The following is a 21,012-nucleotide window of genomic DNA, read 5'->3' on the forward strand; positions in this document are numbered from 1 at the left end:
GGGGTGGGACAGGTCCTTGAACTGACAGGTCCTAGCCCTCTGACTCCAGAACTCAATCTTCTTCCAGAATCTGAGGAATCAGACCCTATACAGACCGTCTCCCACCACACAGCCGAACAGGTCCTTTCACTTCACCCCTTGTTCCCAGGCCCTCTGCTGGCATCATTAATCGAGCACAGGTACCGTGCACCTTAGCTTGCCCCTTGTCCCGTGGGCTCTTGAAGGCGAGAGAGTGACTTATTTGTTTTTACATGCTCCGCACTGGCCCTTCTTAAGAACTCCACTTCCATCAGCAAAATGGAATTGATTCTCTCTTTACAGATTTTTCTTCCTGTATTTTCCTTGAAACGCCCTATGGTCTAGCCACGCAGGACTACGTGCTGTTCCCCAAACCTTCACCGCGGTGACAGCCCAGCTGCCGTGCCCTCCCGGATCGCCTCTGCCCCCCCATCGGAAGCTCGCCTTCCCCGCCACCCACCACCCCTTGTTCACAGGGCCACTGTCTGTTCTCATTTTCTACCTCATTTACGTACTGCCACGATCTTCATTAAAAAAGCCTATCATTGAGTGTTTCGCATATTAGGTGCTCAACGGAGATTAAATGAGTTAAAAATAAGAATTCGTTTAAGCCAGTTGACTTGGTTTCCTGTAAAATGAGGAGGCTCAGCCTCCCGGGCACGGCGAGGAGCAGCTGTATGGTTCCCTCTCTGCATGTTGTGCAAGAGCGTGCAGCAAAGTCCGGCGGCGTCATTTTTATAGTTTCTTCCTTTACAACAAATGCCCGCTCTTTGATTTGATTAGGTTGGGCCTGTCCCTTCGTAGGCAAATGTCTATGAAACTCCAGAAAGGAGACTTGAATTTAAATTACTAGAAATAGTTAACAGCTTTTAGACATGGAACAGTTTCTTTCTCTTTTCTAATAAACCAGCAACATTCTTCTCAATGGCATTTAAGTGCATGCATGCTTGAACAGCGGTGAAACGATTAAAAATGTTCAACAGACTGACATTATATTAAACCTTCAACTATGAAATTCAACAAATGTCCACCAAGTCGCCCCTGTGTGCGAGGCACAGCACCTACTAAGGTTCTGGAGGAACGAAACGGTTCCACACAACACCTCGGGGAGGCGGACCCGGGGGAGGACACAGAGGCGGGACAAGCGACACAACGCGGGTCAGACTGCAGCGTGTGCTCTCGCCGTGAGGACGCAAAGGGGAGGGCGGTCACCGCCTCTGGGGAGCTCAGGAGGACACCTGCCCTTTCGTCTCACACAGGAACCCGCTCGTAATCAGGGCCCGGAATACACAGCGACGGGAACTGCTAGCAAGTGCGTGACCATAATGGATGACCACATTTTAATGGCAGCTAGGTAAATAAGGCCAATGGAAAGTAATGGAAAGATAAAAAAATGAGAGAAGGTGCAGGGGGAGAGAGAGAGAGGGAGAGAGAAGAGATGGGGGGATGAATACAGCCCAGGGGCCTATGGGACAGTAACAGTCTGATGATATGACCTTGCATCTCCGACACCTCAGAAGCGTGGAGGAAGAGTGTGGGACTGAGAAAGTGTTCACAGAAAGAGAGATTGAAAAGCTCCCAAATCCGGCGGTAGGCATAACAGTCACATACTTTTCACAAGTGCTGTTGCGGTGCCACTTCCCACGGAACGTGGGAACTTGCGATCTGACAGGCCCTTGGCCCTCTCTGCCCTTGGGCTACGGTTGTCACACGCACTGGATCTGCATGCGTTACACGAGACAGCGTTAGACTTGTCTTCAGCGGCCTCGTGCGTTTTAAAGACACAGAGGCAACGGTACTCTTCCTATCCCTTTAGATATTTTCCGTTTCAGACTTCCTGACTGCTTCTTGGAGATCGGACTTTCCGCCCGGCACGGCTCCTTGTGACGTGCACCCGGGGAGCACACTTCCAACAGCTGCTCGAAACCCTCCCTCGCTGACGCCAGCACCTCTGTCATCTGGGGTCCCTGGGCTGTTGGTCTTTTCTCTGGAGCCGGGTCACGTTATTTCGGTTCTCAGGTTGCACAATGCAGAGTGACTTCTGAGCACGGCCAAGGGCATTGGTGGAGACTGCGTGTGGTGCATTCCTCTACAGAGTCCGTGGGTGTTTGCGTCTCAGCAGGAACTTGCGTCAGTTGGATTCACACTGCGAACTGCCTTGGGCGGCAGATCGGATCTGGGTGCAGTTCTTTTATCTGTCGTCGCTCTGTGTTTTGTCCGCCCCACCCACGCATGTGCGGCTCAGGGGTGAGTCGAGGACACAGGCAGGGCCGACACGCAGAACTCAGCGCTCTCCTCTCCCAATGTCTCCTGAGATTTCTTCCCTTGCGCCCGCAGCCCCGGTTGCCCAAACTGCCTGCTGGCTCTCAGGCCTGAAAGACAGCGGGTTTTCCGCCGCAGCTTCTGCCAGCCTGCTGGTGCTGACTTCCTGCTGCCCTCCGGATAAAAAGTATAAAAGGAGGGAAATCACCTCCAGCTGCTCCCTCTTCTCAACTCTCACCTCTCCCCAGAACGGGCCTGCTCCTCTTCCCTCCCCAGTGTTGTATTTGACTTTGCCCAGAATCTAGAGCGGGGTTCAGCTGGGGCTTCCTCTACAAGGGGAGCAGGAACCTCCTTGAGATTTCTATGTTAAATGTTGTTAAAACTCAAAATTAAGTGTGGAAGAATGCGATTCTTAAAACACCCACCCTTGCCCTGGATGAGTGGCTCAGCTGGTGAGTGTCGTCAAGGTTGTGAGTTCGATCCCCAGTCACAGCACAAACAAGAAGCAACCAATGAATGCATAAATAAGTAGAACAATAAATCGATGTTTCTCTGTCTTTTCTCTAAAATTAATAAAGCAAACAAAATCGCTCGTCCTTTCTAACCAAGATCCTAGTCTGTCTATCCGTCTGGTTCTTTGAGACTTCTCAGTACAATTTTCTTCATAAAAAGTGCATGCATTTCTTCCTAGATAAGCATCTAGGTTTTCCTACTAAAGTTGATTGGCTCATTTGCCTATTATTTCCTTGTCACTACCTTGCTTATTTTTGGAGACTGGCATTTATGACAGCCTGACGGACAGTAGGCCTTTCCCCTCCCTGTCACAATTAATCTGCAGTTTCCTTCTGAAATCACACGGTGAATGTCGCCTCAGGTCACTGAGATCGTCCAGGGTCCAGTCTGGTTCCCGGTCTGCCCCGCAGAGCCACTGCCCCGTGGAGCTCGCAGGGCTGAGATCGCCGGCCTCAGGCTGGTTCTAACCGTCCCTTCAGGGTGGAGTGCACGCTCATGGGAGACTAGGACACAGGCCCTGGCCTGGCTGCTAACCTCGCCTGCTGCGGATTTCTAGAGCTCCGTGCAGTGACAGGATGGAAAGTGATTCAAGCCAGCTTCCACGTCTCTTTTTTCTTTCTTTCTTTTCCCCTTCTTTCCTTCCTTCCTTCCTTCCTCTTCTTTCTTTCTCTCTCTCTCTTTCTTTCCTTTCTTTCCCTCTCTCTCTCTCTCCCTTCCTTCCCTCTCTCTCTCCCTTTCTTTTTTCTTTTCTTTTCTTTTCTTTTCAATAGATCCAAGCACTCTGAACAGAATTTCCCACAAATATACAGAAATACCTTAAGGTAAAGGTTCTTTTCTTTTGCAAAATAATCATATAGTTACCTGAACTAAATATGAAAGAAAAAAAGAAGTTAAAACTAGAAATAAAATACAGTACATTATTGAGCTTTTGATGTTGACTTATTTTTAAACATTAATAGATATTAAAATCAAGATCAGGAAAATTTAAATTGACTTCTCTTCCAAAGATATACTGACAATTTCTGTTTTATTATCATTTTTATTAATAGTTGAATACAGTTGGCTCTATTTTCCCACCACCACTTACCCCCCCCCCACTCCTAATTTCTAGTCTTAAATGTTACTTTTATATTCTGAGTCACCATAGATTTCCATGGAAATGCCTTTGAGATAATACAAGTGTTGGGCATACCTCCAGCGTGCCACAGGAAACTGATGTTTGCTGAATAAAGTGAAGCAAATATTCTTTTCCATTAAGGAGATCTTACTTCTTAGATTTTATTTCAGAAAACAGAAAATACCTTTAATCACATATTATGAGTAGTGGCAACACCTGAGAAAATTATTCACTTCAAACAGAATAGCTTATTATTTTATTGTACTGCATTATCCTCTCCTAAAAGAAATAATTTCTTCCCCAGAGAAGTTACAAGAGACCAAGTGCATACTAAAAATATTTTATTGTCATGAATAAACACATTAAACATACACACTAAGTGTAATATACTAAAGATATGATAAAACACAAATAGCATTCATCAAGGTAAATTTAAAAAACCGTAGAATGGAAAGATGGCATACATTAAAAAAACAACAACAGTTTTCCAACACTGCAATAACTTGGCAAAGCACCACCGATACTCTACAACCTTTGCACTGAATAAAAGGGGACGGAACACGTAGTTTGAAGAGATTAAACGTTAGATGCTCCACAGGAGGGGAAAAGATTAGCGTCCTGGAGAAGTGGTCATCCCCGGTCCATTTTCTGCCCACTGGAAAAAACTGCACTGGTTCTCCTTACCCAGGGGACATGCAAAGAAAGTCTTCCCGTTACTCGGCCCCATCTTCAACACGGTTCTCAGGACGCAGCGCTTGCCGTGCTTGCAGAAGGGGAAGGACAGGTCCGCCCACTGCGGGACAGACAGAAAGGTCGGGAGTTCAGACGGCGGCGGGAGCAAAGTGGGGCTGCGCCTGGGCACCTCTGGTTGGTGCCGCCCTGTCTCCATCCCCATCACTGTCAGTCTGATGCCGTAACATCGGTACCATCATCAGCCTTTACGCTTTAAGAAGCTCAGACCCTACAAGAAGCATCTCTTGCAGCTTTGCTGGAGTCGCACAGCATGTGGCCATAATAACTCTGAGCGTCCCTGTGTCTCACTGTAAAGCAAGCAGCAGTGTTCCTGCCACAGGTCTGTCTTAGTGGAAACCACTCAGAGAGAAGCACTCTCGTGGTGCTAACACCAAACGTCCTCAGACCCTTAGGAAAAGAAGGAATCCAATACACAGTCGCTCAGACTCACTTGGGCAGATTCTACTGTCTTGCTCTGACTCATTTTGGCCTCGAGACAGGTATAGAGCAGGCTGGGATAGTATCAATATTGCTAATAATATTTTCTCCACTGCATCTGCAAAAGCTTCCCGAGAAGCAATCCGGGGAGTAGGATGGAGTCCCTTGTGTGCAGGAGTTGAGATCTGAAATCATTATCAAACGTTCCCTGGGAAGATGCCCCATTGAAGACCCATTTTCCCTCCTGATAAGGCCAACCAGAAAACTTTGCTCCAGCACTGAATCAGATCCCAATTTCCTTTTTTTTTTTTTTTTCTGGTTATGCACCCGATGATGCAGTTGAGAAACATGTATCTCTACTCACAAGAGTCACACCCAGAACTGAGGAAGAGCAAATCAATCTCTTCAATTATTTAGCCGCCTGGAAAAGGTACTCAGTGACTTGCTATCTTCGTAAGCCAAGGCTACACTCCTACACTACGGTTACAAGTATGAGACACTCTCCTGATACCATAACCACTTTTGATTCATTTTTTTGACAAACCTCCTTGAATTTTAACTTCACTCAACATACAAGCTTTTGATTGAATGACTATTTAAAACTTAAAGGGAAAAGGGAAAAAGGATTTCTGTTTGGCACATTTTCATAACCTAAGTATTCAACTACATTGTGGCAAGCTCGATGCATCTTACACTTACTTCAAAAAATCCGCACTGCGCTTCCCCAGGCAGAGGACACGCGTGGAAGCACCTGCCCTTGTTCTCGCCACCCTTCCTCACCACGCGGAGGACGCAGGGGCGGCGGTGCTGACCGCAGCGGGGAATGCGGGCATCGTCTGTCCTGCTGATCTGAAGTCCACTGGAACGACAGGTTACAAAGTAACTGCAGCGTGACAAGGCTAAGGGGATTGCACACTGCTCCTCACCCCGTGTTAGAATCCTGCCCGTGCAATGAAACTGTATCAAAAAGTGGACCACAATCAAGTCTAGGTAACTACACAAACTGCTAAGTCTTACTTCTTGGCTTTCCCAGGTAAGACTAGTTTGCTTCCCAGGCGATCTGTAGACCTAAAGGATGTCATTTAAATTTGCCGAGCATGAAAACACGGCTGAATTATGCATGCGACACGTCCAACTTCGTAAGTTTTCCTTTGTGATCACTGGTCCTTCTCTTACCCAGCATCAGTGTGCTGACTTTTATTCCCTCTAAAATATTCTCAAGGCCAGCTGGCCCCCCCCACCCACACGGTAGCTAGACTCACAGCCTTTGTTTTCTCATCGGTGGCAAACCCTCAGCGATGGCTCTGACAAGGTCAGAGAAGTCGCTCTTTCTAGGCTCCTCTCTGCAAACAACCGTGTATGCTTTCCTTTGATCAAGAGGCTGTAATTGTTGCAGTCCTGTTTTCGCGAGGAAGAGGCACACGGGAGGAGCAGAACGCAGTATGATGTGAAGCAAACCGGGAAGCTTCCTCGACTCCCCCCCCCCCACCCCCCACCAGGACCAAGGGCGCTTGCAGGCTCTTCTGCATAGGAGGCCAAGGCCAGAGGCCCCCGCCCTGCAGCTGTGTGAGCAAACTTGCTCTCTGAAAAGAAGCCCCAGGATTATGTTTAACCTTTTAAAATCTGATGCATATTTTTCATAATGCCCTTATAAGAGTCTATTTAATGAACTAGCTGAAAGGAGAAAGTGCTCACATGAATTAAAACCAGCAGTCTTTAATATCCCTATTTTGTAACTTTTTTAATGACAAAAAGATGCATTCTTTCTCATTGTCTAAATTAATTTGTCAGGAACAAAATAGCGTTCTTAATCATTTTTTAAAAATACTTCTAAATCAGGCCCTGGCTGGCGTAGCTCAGTGGATTGAGTGCGGGCTGGGAACCAAAGTGTCCCAGGTTCGATTCCCAGTCAGGGCACATGCCTGGGTTGCAGGCCATGACCCCCAGCAACCGCACACTGATGTTTCTCTCTCTCTCTCTCATTCCCTTCCCTCTCTAAAAATAAATAAAATCTTAAAAAAAATACTTCTAAATCAGAAGTAGTTAGTTCCCCTTTCTTTGATTCTTAAACTAGATGTTCCTGGACTCTGGAGGAGCCTGTTGTAATTTAAAAGATGCTAATCGCCGAGGAAGCCATGCCTGGGAATATTCTGCCACAGCTAGTGTGTTGGTAAGTTTTTCAGGGTGGGGGAGAGTGGCTTCTGTTTTAGAGTCCCGAGTAATGCCAGCCGGAAAGAAGGGAGCTGAGGGGCACCACACTCTTCTCCTCCTCCACCACCCCCTCCATGGGACCACCCTGACGACAGGGGATATTCAAACTTGAACTTCAAGAGAAGCTAAATATCTAGATGGTCTTTATGGCTGTAGAGAAGTCAAGAGATTTCAAAATTGGAGCCAGTGGGTCATCAACAGAGCTTTTAAATTTTTCTTTAAGGAGGAAAAAAAAAGGGGGGTTAAAATACTAACAGCAAGGAATGAAATGGTGCTCTCCTTTTAAAAAGGGCACATGGAGAAACAGTTTTATCTGATCTTTTGAAGGTGGCTGTCCGAGATAACAAGTTGTGACACATTTTCTGATGCATTTGCTCCAACCGAGAGCCCTCCGGGGGGTCCCGGCAGGCGGAAGGGAGGCTGAAGGTGGAAAGGAAAGGGTTCTGGGTGGCCTCTGGGTTTGTCCCCTCGGCGTTCCGCTCCACCCCTTCCTCAGGGTAGAGTTAGGGAGGAAAAACCAGCCGCGTGCTGTCTGATCCCTGGATCAGAGTGTGGTCCACCGACGGGAGCAGCAGGGTCAGAGGGCAGCCCCCAGACCTACAGGAGTGCCAGCCGCTCCCCGGAGCCCTGGCAGAGCGGGATCCCCGCGGTAACGAGGCGCCGGGTAATTCTCCGGCACGTCAAGGTGCGCGGAACTGAGTGAAGGTAATGGAGATGCCAAGGCCACCTGTAATCAAGTGGGCTCCCAGGATGCACAGCGAATCTTCATGCTGTGCGAGGGAGTATTATCCAAGACAGTTAAATGTTCTGATTCATTTGAGGACATCGTGGTCCCTCCTTGTTTCAATCATTATTTTAAAAATTTCCAAACTGCAGCACAGCATTTACTTAGGCAAACTCTTACTTTGATAACGAAGATTATAAATGGTCTATGAGCATAGACCATTATAGATCAGGGGGGTCCCATCTTTTCGGATAACACGGACCTTAGGTTGGTGGGTCCCATGGCTTGTGGTGTTGCAGCCACAGAAAACAAGGCAGCCAAGGGGAGTGGGGTTTGTTCCAAAACATTTTTATTTGCAGCAACAGGTGGTGGGCTGGATTCAGCGCTGCTGCTGTCACTGGTTTGCTTGGCTAGAGGTCACTAGAACCCACAGCAATCCCCTGGCTGGTGTGGCTCAGTGGACTGAGCACCGGCCTGCGAACCAAAGGGTTGCAGGTTTGATTCCCAGTCAGGGCACATGCATGGGTTGCAGCCCAGGTACCCAGTAGGGGGCTTGTGAGGGGGAACCACACACTGATGTTTCTCTCTCTTTCTCCCTCCCTTCCCCTCTCTAAAAATAAATAAATAAAACCTTTAAGAATTAAAAAAAAATAACCTAGAGCAATGCTTGGTACACAAGAGATTCTCAATAACTACTTATTGATTAATAAATAAACAAGTAACAGAGATCAGATTAAAACTATTATTAGGAAGAAGGATATTATCAATTCCAGGTTTGTAATTTTAAAACGGATATTATTTTTTCAGTGATCCATTTATCATGGTTTCACTGATTTTACATTGTCCAGATATTTTTTTCATGCATCAGTCTCATGGGTTGTAAATGCTGTGGTTCAGCGGTGTTACAAGAACTAAAACAAACAACCAGAGATTAAATGCCTCATCCTAGATGGACCCCGGTGGCTCTGAAATCCTTGGGGACTGACAACTCTCAAAGGTGACCCAGAACAGGCACAGCGCCAGCACGTCCCTGGTGAGTACAGGCGGAACCTGGGCTACCAACCCTGGCGGCGCAGACGCGAGAGGAGTGGGTGGATCTGTCTGACACATCTACGCGAGCCTTAGCATCATCCTGGGAAAAGTTTAACCTGAAACACCTGTGTGCTCTGAAAAACGCATTTCCGTATTATGCTCTGTATTTACAACAAGGGGAGCAAAGACTTAAAACTATACTTAGCATTTATTCTTTGCTGCTTAAAAATGGGTTCAACCATCTAACTGATAACCCAGCAGCTGGATAAAATTCAAGTGTATGTAAAGATCCATCCGAAAATATGCCTTTTGCTGTGTGTTGATGAGATCAGTAATTAAAAGTACTAAAGGCAGATTAACGGCCCTGCAATTATTAAAGAAAGATTGAGCCGGCGATCCAGTCTCTGAGTGGACCACCGGCTCTAACGGTATGACGTGGTGAGCTTCCGCTGGGCATCCTGTCCACAAGATGAGCGTCGAGGCTGCCAGACAGGGAGAAAAAGGAAACAAATGACAGTAATTTGCAATTTGTTCCTGGCGAAGTGGCCGGGTACAGAAGGGCGGCTGGGTAAGCGTACTTCATCCCTTGACATTTATTCTGCTCGTTGACCTTGACCGGTTGCAGAGGCTCAGTCCTGGGTGCCCTCCACCGCCCCCACGCAGGGGCTGCCGCTGCCCAAGTCATGCCTGTCCCGTGATTCGTCACGGAACCCTGTTACTAATGGCTCGTGAAGGAATCGTTCAAGTTTAAGGTCACATGAATGTCTTTTTAAATTTTTTTTAAATCCCTATTTCATTAGTTAAATTGTGTGAGATATCCTCCGAAGCACTAAGGAAATCAAAATAAGCCGAGATATTTCATCCGGGCACAGCAAAGGCCACACTGGTTTTGAATGATCACATCTCCTGCTTTCCGCTGAAGCCACGGCTCGGAGGAGGCTGCTCAGAAACGACTTTCTTGCAGGACTGCTCCCAGCTCGGACACACACGTGGCCAGCTCCTCCATGAACGTCCGTCTTGAGACGTTAATTCGGGTCGGTAGGAGAAGGTGGCGCCCTGACCGACCCAGTCAAGGTTTGGTCCCCTTGCGTTGACTCAAATGTCTATCATTGGAGAGTATTGTGGACTAGTTAAACCAGTTGTTATAAGTGATTATAAACAAGATAAAATTTAAAAATTGGCCAAGGATAAATCCTTAGGATTGACTGATAGTGAATTTAGAGTTGGGAGGGGGAACTTGATATAAAAGCATCCGTTGACCAAAACGGTTTCAGAAACCTGCCAGGCTCCAGGGAATCTGGAGACTGTTCTAGGAGCGTGCACCAGGCGGTCCCTATGCTCGTTGCCCAGCTCATCGGAGACGCCAGCAACCAGCATCACCCCCCCCCCCCCCCGCCCCCGGACCGAGATCACTTCAGATCCCACCCACTAAGTCTCCCGGCTCGCTCCCCACAGACAAGCCGGGACGCACGGGGAGAGGACGCTTCACCTTCACTTCACTTAAAAACGCTGAGTACACAGCACCTGTTCCTGAAGGGAGGGGCCCTCCACCAAGAGCTTGGAAAAGAAAGTGGTGGGGAGGTGCCTCTCCGGGGGAGGCCACCAGCAGGCTGGGACAGCTGGGGTGGGGGGGGGCCCAGATCCAGGACTAAACAAGGCAGGGAGGTGTGTAGACATGGAAGCAGTGTAGACAGGGAAGGAGTGCTGACAGGCAGTGTGGCAGCTGCCAATCATCATCACGGTGATGTATCTTGGTGACAGCAGCTGGGGCCTTCTAGATGAGCTGGTAGCCTCATAAGGCGGATCTGCTCGGGCAGCGTTTACTCACGGGAAGCACGAGCCCCTGCTTTCAGATACCCATGCTCCTTGGGCCTTTTTGGTTGAAACAACAACAAAAAAAAACCACCATCCCCCATGGCTACTTGAGATGCAGCCACTTTCTTTAGCAGAAATGTCCCTAAAAGGACCTCAGACCCCTTTCTTTGGAACAGAAGACACTTGCTAAACTATTGTAAACGATAATGTCCCTTTCAGAAAAACCATCTTTCACTGGAAGGAGATTAAAAAAGAAGAAGAAGATGGTAACAGTGGTGATGGATAACTGGTACGATTGTGGGCGATTCAAACACTTTTCTTTACACTGTCTGCATGTCCTGTGCTGGGCACGTGTACAGCTATGGTCTGGAAAGAACAACTTTCTCCATCTCCTCCCTGCTCTTGCACGACAAGCCGGAGAAGCGAGAAGCACCGGACCGTCACGGTCTCTCGGGTTTGCTCACGTGACCGCCACCCACGCGACCGCCTCAGCCGGGGAGGGCTCTCCTGCCCCTTGGGACTGCACACCAGCGCTGCAAAGACCAGGCTGAGAAGCATCATACCTGTTGGGAAGTCCAGGGCTGCGGCTGTCCAGACTCAGCGACAAGCGGGGGGCCGTCCTCGGTTTCTTACACGCTGGACTGGATGATTCGGACCGCGAGCGGGCAGTGGAGGGCGCGCCTCCTGTGCCAGGGCGGGGAGCTGCGCCGTGGGCTCTCTCCCCGGGAGGGGCGGGTGTGCCACCGACACACTCGTCCGTGGGAGCCGAGCTTCGAAACTCCCCATCTGGTGCCTGGCGTGGGCTTTTTCTTCTTCGTTCCACGGGGCTGGATTTACTGCCGACATCAGTCAGGACCAGGGTTGTAGTTCCAAATGCAGTTTTCCTGTTGATCTTCACTTGGGTACCAGGTTTCCCAAAGCTGTTGCAGGGGTACTTCACTAAGTGGGTAAGGGCAGAGTTTTCCTCCGTCTTGAGTGTCGAATCTGGAAGGAGAGATAAGTCACTCTGTGGCATAAACATAACGCTCCTCGAAACATCTTTTCGTCTGATTCGACTAGGTAGTCTGCTCATTGCCGTGAGCTGCTCTGTAGGACTAATAACCCAGAGGCGGCCCGAGCAGTTCCCAGCGCGCCTTCTGGTTCAGGGGGGAGGCACGCAGCACGGCGTTTCCCCCCACGTGGACTCAGGGTTGGCTTTACCAGAGAGGCACCTGGCTCCGTGTCCTCTTGGAGCACTTAAAGGTGATTCGGGTCTCCCGCTGGTTACTGCCGGGCACAGTGTGAAAGCAGCAACCAGGAGGTGATTTCGCTAAAAGCTTTAGACCCGCGGGCAGAGTCCAGCAGCGAGATGGTCAGGAAGGTTTCTTTCAGTGACCACACAAAGAGAGAAGCTCACGAAAAATAAGCAAAGATGAATTCCAAAGACTTCACATTTCTCCAAAATATTTCCATGAAGCATTCTGGGATTGTAGAATGCGTACTACAGTACGACCTGGATTATAGGTAAGACAGACGTCTGTCCTACTCAGAGAAATGAAACAACAAGAAAATAGCCCCGTGTGCACAGGCGTTTCAGGATGCGGGGGGAAACGTGGGAACCCGGAGTGGGGCTTTCCGAGGGCTCTCCGGCGGAGACGCCTAGAGGGAGAGACAGGAGACGTGGTCCCCTCGGCGCTGTCCCTTCCCGGCCCACAGGACGGAACACAACACGACAGCCAGCACCATGCGGGGGCCCAGAAGTCAAGGACGAACGGGCTCATCTCTAATTGGAGAGAGAAAGAACACTCCGAGAACACAACAGACGCCGCAGCAACAAGATGGTTCTTAATCGCAGGTCCCCTCGAGGGTTTTACTCTCTGAACACAGGAAACTGGGAGCGACAAAGAGTTATTTTGAAGGATTTCAATGAAATCAGTACAATTGTCTGAGTAAAGATTGTAATAACAAGGGGTAGGGAGGATAAAGAAGAGGGAAAAAATTCCGCCTCTTTCTATTCCACCTGCAGAGACATTCTCACAGAAATCCTCCCTTTCAATTTATGGAACACTCGGGCTGAATAACAAACCCGCCAGTTGCTGAAATCTGCATAAAGCGAGGCTTTATTGAATAATTCATCAGCAACAGTGGAGAACAGATGTGATCGTGTCAGTTTTCTGAGCTACAAGAGGCGCACACTTCTTTAGCTCAAGCATGTTTTCCTCCCTCTCAACAGCATATTAGCACGGTTTACACGCAGAAGCCGGCAATCCCGGTAAATCTTTCAGAAAGAAAGCGTTTCCCTTAGTGAGGAGGTACGGAGACAGAGCAAGGAATATACCAGACTTGGTAGAATTAAACTTCTTTGAAAAGGAATGAGCCCCAAGCACAGGCCTAGTCTTACCGGGAGGCCTGGCCGTCAGGCAAGCGTCGCAGGCCTTGGAAGTAGGCGTGTTGATGAGCGTGCAGGCCACGCACGCCCAGTACTCCTCACACCTCCCGGCCACCTGGTCCACAGGACGGTCCCGGCCGCTAGGCGTCTGGCTGAGGGCAGTGCTTCTAGCTGGCAGCTTGCTGTAGAGAATGTTGACAGCAAACCACTAGCACTGTGGCTATTGCCTTGTTCTTGTACAGTCTTAGTATTTTAGAAACTACCGCACAACCCCACACGTACATCCAAACACTACATGTTTATTCTTGCACACAAGTTCGAACTATCTCAACAAAATGGTTTCACTTGGGCCTTGCTGATGGCCGTTCAAGACAGAAATACTGCCCTGGCTGGCGTAGCTCAGTGGATTGAGCGCGGGCTGCGAACCAAAGTGTCGCAGGTTCGATTCCCAGTCAGGGTACATGCCTGGGTTATAGGCTATGACCCCCAGCAACCACACATTGACGTTTCTCTCTCTCTCTCTTTCTCCCTCCTTTCCCTCTCTAAAAATAAATAAATAAAATCTTTAAAAAAAAGACAAAAATATCTAATCAAAGATTTTATTCAAAGAGTTGTGGTTGTGTTTTTTTTTTTTTAAACCAACTACAAATATCGGACCTGATTACCAGGAAGCGTGTCTCAAATAATGTTTTCACTAAGGGGTACTGTTCCCAAAGCAAAGCTACAATATCTTGATTCAGCCAAATCAGGGGAGAGAAGGAGGCACGTGGGAATTCGAGCACGGAGAGGAAGGTGCGCAGAGGTTTACGTTTCCGTCGTGTGCCTCCCGAATTCCTCCCCAGTGCCTGCACAGCGCCGTGTCAGCTAGCCGCTCCATCACGGTGGCCCGCATAGCGGTGGTGCTCCTGTTATTCATTCCATAGCCCAGGTCTGCGGGCACGGGTCTCCAGTCACCGTACACCTACACCTCCTCGCAACCACTTTACAAACACATTAAAGCCAGAGGCTGGGTGTTACCATCTGAGCTAGAGGTCGTCTACTGGATTCATTCACAAGTGATCCAAAGAATGACCTTTGGCTCATCCTGGTTCTTTGACGATGGCTTTCACTATTTCCTTCCAAGGGCGCAAACACTTCAGTTCTGCCTTCTTCTTAATAGCCTGATAGATATTCAGTTATGTTTTCTTATGAATGGCCATTGAGTCAGGGAGTTGGGGCAACCAGTATACCTGACAAATACACATCTTACCGTACGTCAACTTGCTGTGGATCTTCTTTCTGGCAGCGAGGACAGAAGTACGTCATTCTGTGGTTGTCCCCTAAGCGACACACAGTTATTCTGCAGTGGCACCGACAGCAGTCAGGACGCTTGTAAACCTTATAGTGTTTGGAAACAGCAGATCCTGTTTTATGGCACTAAAAACAAACAAACAACATTGTAATGCTATCTATAACACAGGGTTGCTCAGAAGCCAGATAAGTTCTTGAAAGTCATTTCTGAAAATAATTCTTTAAAAATTCTTGTACAAGCCCTGGCTGGTGTAGCTCAGTGGATTGAGCGAGGGCTGTGAACCAAAGCATTGCAGGTTCGATTCCCAGTCAGGGCACATGCCTGGGTTGCAGGCCATGGCCCCAGCAACCGCACATTGATGTTTCTCTCTCTCTCTCTCCCTCCCTTCCCTCTCTAAAAATAAATAAGTAAAATCTTAAAAAATAAATAAAAACAATTATTGTACCTATGTCCATATAATCTCTTCTTTCACCTGAGAAAAGGGTATTAATAAGATTCAGCAACATTTGTCAAATAAGACCTTTGTGTGAAATAATTAAGTCATTATTTTTTACTTGTTAGTATTCAAAAAGTGTTCTTTGAAAATATTTAACTTCTTATCTACATGGGATATGAGTTCTATAATTTAAAACGTCTTTCGTGCTTTTACGGTGTTTTGAAAGAATTAAGCATACTTATGTAGTTAAAAGAAAAAGACTAGATTAGCTTTAAATCTGATTATTTTTAGAATGCTAGAGCTGCTCTTGTTTCGGCCAACAGAAAACTGAACAAGATTATCTTCTTTGTTGCCCTGACCAAGGAAACTTTGTAGTTTCTCATCTTGCAGATTTACTTTACAAAGAGGATGAAAATTCAAATGCCATCCTAGCAAAGCACACGTTCCATTTTGGTATAAGTTCTATTTCAAAAGACACTTGATATTCCCTGCCCCAGTTTTATTCTGCTTACATACATTTACGCTCCTACAAAAGAATATTCTGGGTTTACGTCAGCAGCGTGAAAATTTGAAAGCTCGGAAATATGGCTCAGCATATATCAGCTTAAAATCATGCAAACAGCTTACATTAATGTAAGCATAGTACTGAAATACCCAGCCTAATCTGGGCAGAAAATAGGTAGCTGTCTATAACTATGTTTCCTTGGGAGAATGAGTGAGCACACACTGTGGGAGGCCGCTCTGCGTGGCGTGGGCCCAGCTCCCACTGGGAGATGTACAGGACCCACGCCCACAGACAGGTTTTCCCGTGGGGAATCAGGCCTGCAATGTACTTAGGCTGCTAGGAGTCTTGCTTTTTGCTAACTCTCTGAATTGAGGACATTTAATGCCAAGCAACTTCCTAAAAACCATGCTAAACCTTCCAAGGATGATGTAACTGGTTCAACTACTTTTGCCTTTTCATTTGCAAATATCCCTCTTCTGTGATGTGATTACCAGCATCCTCTCCTTTGTTTTCTGTACAAGGTGACCCCCTAAAGCGAGCCTGTGCATAGTTAATGAGGATCTTCTTGTAACGTGCCCAGTAAGACAATAAATAAAAGCCCCTTGGAGCAAGGGCCAAGACTTTTGCTCCCCTTGAGAGAAAAGCCTTGCAGTCCCTTTTCCTCCACAGGACTCCGTAGTCCGTGTGAATTTGTCTCATATTTCCTCCATGATGACGTGGACCCCACAAGCCGGGGTCCACATCACACATAATACTGAAATAGCCATAGATACTCGAGGCAGATGTGTAAAGCGAGGGGTTCATCAATACGCCAGGCCAACTAATGAAGAATTTCACAATGCCTTTCTGAACACAGTGAAAATAAAAATTTGAACACAGAAAATAGACTGTAGAGAAAAATATTTCGATACTTTGTTTAAAAGATAAAATGTGTTTATCGAACTCTCTATGTATCCATATATATGTATGTGTATAAATATGTATATATATAACTTGTGAAATTTATAGTTTAGCAAGTATTTAGTTCATTCTCAAAACAGTCTTCATGGTAATAAATATTGTCCCATTTTACAGATGGAGAAACTAAACTTAACGTTAACTAAATGATCTCAACCACACCGAATGTAGTGGTGAAACACGAAGTGAGCTCTATTTAAAGAAATTCAGTCAAGTCAAGGCTAACAGAGCTGCTCCCAACTTAGCATAAAGATACTTCAATGCATTAATAGACAAGTTTGGACTGACCCATGACCTACATCTCAAGATGTCAATCAGGCCCCTAACTGGGCGCTCTCCGTGATTGCACTTCTACACTCTCACCACTAGATGGCTATACACTGCTTTTACTCTTTCGGGGTCATTGAAAAGGAAAAAAACCTGACATTTTACATAACTGAAAAATATTTGCTCTTACCCTGTAAAAAAGAATGCTGAAGTCACGTATCATTTTCACGAGGTGATGGATCTGTTCATCCGTTAACTGACAAACCTTAAAGCAGAAGAACAACCCAGGAGAGTTTCATTATTCGTGCACTATAGAAAAACGATACTACTGGCCAGTTCTGAAGGAACTGTAGATAGATTTAAAATACACACCGACCTTCTAGAACTCCATTTCTCACATGCCTATTTAGTGTCATTAACAGTGGTTTTATTTTTAAGTGACAGTACTACAAATTTTAAAAAAATTCTTCTTTACAAATTTTAGTTCTAAGTTCACGTATTTATTGACGATCTCACCCGAACAAGACATCTGCAACGTGCCGGCACTGGCCGTCAGGCACCTTAACAAGTCCTGCTGGGTTTGCAGAAACGTTAGAGAAGAAGCACAGAAAGGAGGAAGGGAGGGAAAATGGGCGTAAGAGTAGATGGCCATCAAGTTCACTACCGAGCTTTCAAAAGACAGGAATGCACGCACACGCAGGAACACTGACGTCCTTGTGAACACGCGGACGAGCGCGGAAGCAGGCCCGGCTGCAGCACGTCTCCGGGCGCACACGCAGCCGGCCTACAGCTGTCCCCCTGGCCGAACTAACGGACGTCTGGCCAGGTGGGTTCGAGGTGTCTGCGGAGGAAATTCTGTCCAATACCCTACGCCTGCGCTAGGTATAGGAACACATCCACAGCTCCACACAGTAGGAACTCTTTTATCAGTGACCGTAAAACCGAAAGGCACCTGATCCACAGCATCATTCCAGAAGTATTATATCCATTTTTCAATGATTTACTTTAATTCAAAACTTACGCACTTCTACCATTCATTTTTTTCTTAACCCATCTGATATACTATATTCAGTTATACGTTGAAGTGTTTAACTACTTTTTCAGTAATTATACATGTGATTTTAGGGGGTTAATGGCTAAGCTTCAGAAATGCCATTAATATTTAAGCCCTCAGATGTTATGAGCAAATGATCTTTTCCTAGATAAACAGCTGGATGGATGGAAAGATAAAAAGTAAATTATCAGCTTATGATAGACTATAAGAATACTGTAGGTAACAATACTCTGAGTTCTTCTTCTTCTTTTTTTTTTTTTCCAGAAACATTTTCCATAGAGGTCTAGGTGATTTTTAAAGGGCTGCTGTTCAAATTCTGTTTCATCGTTCTCACATGACACAAATGTGTAAGAACTCGTGTGTTTACACTGTCACTGAGCAGGGCCCGGTATAGAACTATCATTAACGGGTTTCTTTCAAAACGTATTTCCTACTGATTTGGATTGCACGAAAACTGTCCGGGAAATAATTACACAAAGTATAAAGGTGTTTTTGGGATTGTGTAGAAAATATGGCTCAGTAATAGACACCATTTGGGTCTGGACTAAGGTCATAACGGACACAGCTTCCCTGGAAACGAAAACGTGTGTATCCCTCCACCCGGCTTGAGGTCTAACCTCTCTGACCTTCTCACAACTTTGTCCTGTTTTCTGTGGTTTTAACCTCTCCCATTCAGCCGGTACTTTTCTCTCAACCTATAAATAACCTCGCATCTCTCCAGCTGAAGAACAAGAAAACAACAAACCCTGTTCTTGTCCTCGCAGCTTCCTCTAGACGTCTAGTATTTGCCCTTCCCTCCAAACTAAGCTATTTTAATGAGCACTCCAAATTTTGTTTCCAGTTTTTTTGCTGAGCCCTCATCCCTTAGCCCCCGCTGCCTCGCTTCCATTCTTACCATCCCACGGAATCTGCATTTCCCAGGAGTCAGGAGGGTCTGCTGAGTGTGCCTTTACTATGCCAGATACAAGAGCAAAGGTGTGAGCTGAGTTCGTTCACACACTCCTCAAATATTTCTCTCAGGCCTACCCTGCACCCAACTGCATCCTGCATGCTCGGGCACCTCAATGAACGGAGACTCGCCGCCCTCCGAAGAGACCACATTCTCGCAGAGGAGAGCGATTTTTGAACAGCAAACGTAACAAAGAGTACACAGTGTTTGAAAGTGACCCAGGGTGTGGGGAAAATAAGAAGCAAAGCAAGTGATGGGAGGCTGGGCGGATGGATCGGGAGCGGGGAGGTGAGAACAGCTTTAAACGGTGCGGGCAGGGCTGGCCTCACAGAGACTGACAGGAGCCAAGACCTCTGGGACCTGTCCGGGGAGAATGTCACCGCACAATGCAGATTTAAGTGTTCCGTGTGGGTCCCTTAACGGTATTTAAACATACAGACACCGTTTAAAAAAAATGCACGGGACCTACTTGCACGGCTGGGTGGAGACCGCTGTCAAAGAGAGCTTCGTTTTTGATGATGTTGCCCACCCCCGGCAGGACCCGCTGGTCCAGTAAGACATCGCAGAGCATGCGTCCGGTCTGCTGTTTAAGCTCCCTTTCGGCTCGGGGGAAGCTGAATTTGGGCGAGCATACATCCAATTCTTCCATCGTGCGTACTCTTTGTTGGCTTTCTGCTGCGCTTCTATAGGAAGGGACATAAGACACATGAATCATACGTCTGGTTGCAACTTCACAGAGTGTCACTGAAAATGAGCTTTGATAGAATAGAACCCAATGGACTCTAGTATTTGAAGGCTCTTTTAGGATGAGCTTTTATCCATTATAAGCCAATTTTTTAAATTCTATGTATTTATTTATTTCCACATGTGACACCCCAAACAAAACTATAGATCCAACCCTTAGACTTCTGAAGCTGAAGCACTATTTTATTTTATTTTATTTTGTTTTATTTTTCACCTGAGTTCCACCGACGAGTCAAAGAAACAAATCAAATCTCGGGTGAGCTGGACTTCCAACACAGGAGAGGCTCCACTTTTATTTTTACACTCAAGTGAATTAATTGTGACGGAGCCTTTCATTCCAAAATGAATCCTGAAACAAAAGCAAATCCCTTTTGAGTGGCAGAAAGCACACTGTGCATCCCATTTCTGTTCCTTCTCTTCACTTTCTGGGTTGTCAGCAAACAAAGGTGAGTCAGGGCAGGCACTTTGAAAGGGCAAACAGTGGTGGCTAACATGATATATTTTTCTGATAAGGCTTTGTATCTTTATAAAAACTGGCAGATGTGACAATCAGTTTTTCAGTCCACAAATAAAACAAATTCTTAGAGAAAGAATAAGGCCTCAAAAATAAGCCCAAGAAAACAGACCTTACTCCATTCTTCTCGTCAGATGAAACATCTTTTATTCACGAACAGTCTAGCAGCCTTCAGCTTTTTCTCGGGTTCAAAGGCTTGGGATGAGATGAGGCTAAATTTGAATTGCCTACAGTTTGTGTTTTTATAAATTCTACAAAGCCACTAACATTCAAAGTTCTCATTTCTAGCCACAATGGATGGGGAAATGTTTACCCACTACAAAACGGTATCTCGCAGTTTAAGACACTGAAAAGTCTTTTCACTTCCCCTGCTTTACTCTACATAATAAAATGTTTCGCAAAATCTTACACATCAAAAAAGAAAAAAAAGAAGAAAATCTCAAAATGATATTGTCTTCAGTTCTAGTTCTCTACCTTCCTACCAATGCTTCTACCTTTATATGTGTGGGGAAGAGGGAATTTATAAATATTTACGGTTCACTCGAAAGCCACAACGCGGTGATAAAAAATTCATAACCTTTCAGTTTTTATAGGATTGATTAGCATGTCCAGCTTAAAAAAAAAAAAAGGAAAACGGTTTTATGAGACCTCTGATGAAGATCAAAAGTGATTCTTGGGATGAAATACTGTGTTCTGCCTTTCCGGTCCTTCTCCTTACTGCTCCGTCGAGTTAATAAATCCGGCTCTTTTGGCAGCGAGTGTTACTGCGCGGTGCTTCTCATTCCAAAGCGCCGTGCTCTAGCATTGTACAAGGTTAACCAGTCCACCTTTAGAAATGTGGGTTTTACCCTCTGCATGCCCTGCCATCCATCACAAATGCGTTCTACATGCCCGCAGCTCTCGACGGGAGACGTGTGTGCCCGTGAGGACCCGTGATTTAGTGTACGGGGGTCCCACCCTGGTGGGAGGTGTACAGCTGCCGTGCCCAAAAGCCATCGTCTCTAGAATCCCTCCAGCCACGCGGCTCATGAAGGGGCTTCTAAACCCCTTCCGATAATGAGACGG

The 21,012-nt window shown here is 46.6% G+C and overlaps 1 protein-coding gene across 1 annotated transcript in view; it reads right to left on the bottom strand.

The window, feature by feature from the left end:
- Positions 1-4,236: 4,236 nt before the first annotated feature.
- Positions 4,237-21,012, bottom strand: part of NEIL3 (nei like DNA glycosylase 3) — a 39,225-nt gene continuing 22,449 nt past the window's right edge. Inside the window, exons 3-10 of the mRNA XM_028526913.2 lie at positions 19,648-19,782; positions 19,159-19,372; positions 16,877-16,951; positions 14,480-14,646; positions 13,243-13,412; positions 11,426-11,846; positions 5,780-5,939; positions 4,237-4,703 (exon numbers count right to left, since the gene is read on the bottom strand). Coding sequence (XP_028382714.1) covers positions 4,521-4,703; positions 5,780-5,939; positions 11,426-11,846; positions 13,243-13,412; positions 14,480-14,646; positions 16,877-16,951; positions 19,159-19,372; positions 19,648-19,782 — 1,525 coding nt within the window. The 3' untranslated portion in view covers positions 4,237-4,520. The remainder of the gene's footprint in view (positions 4,704-5,779; positions 5,940-11,425; positions 11,847-13,242; positions 13,413-14,479; positions 14,647-16,876; positions 16,952-19,158; positions 19,373-19,647; positions 19,783-21,012) is intronic.

This window comes from Phyllostomus discolor, chromosome 11 (assembly GCF_004126475.2).
Source record: "Phyllostomus discolor isolate MPI-MPIP mPhyDis1 chromosome 11, mPhyDis1.pri.v3, whole genome shotgun sequence".
Lineage (NCBI taxonomy): Eukaryota > Metazoa > Chordata > Mammalia > Chiroptera > Phyllostomidae > Phyllostomus > Phyllostomus discolor.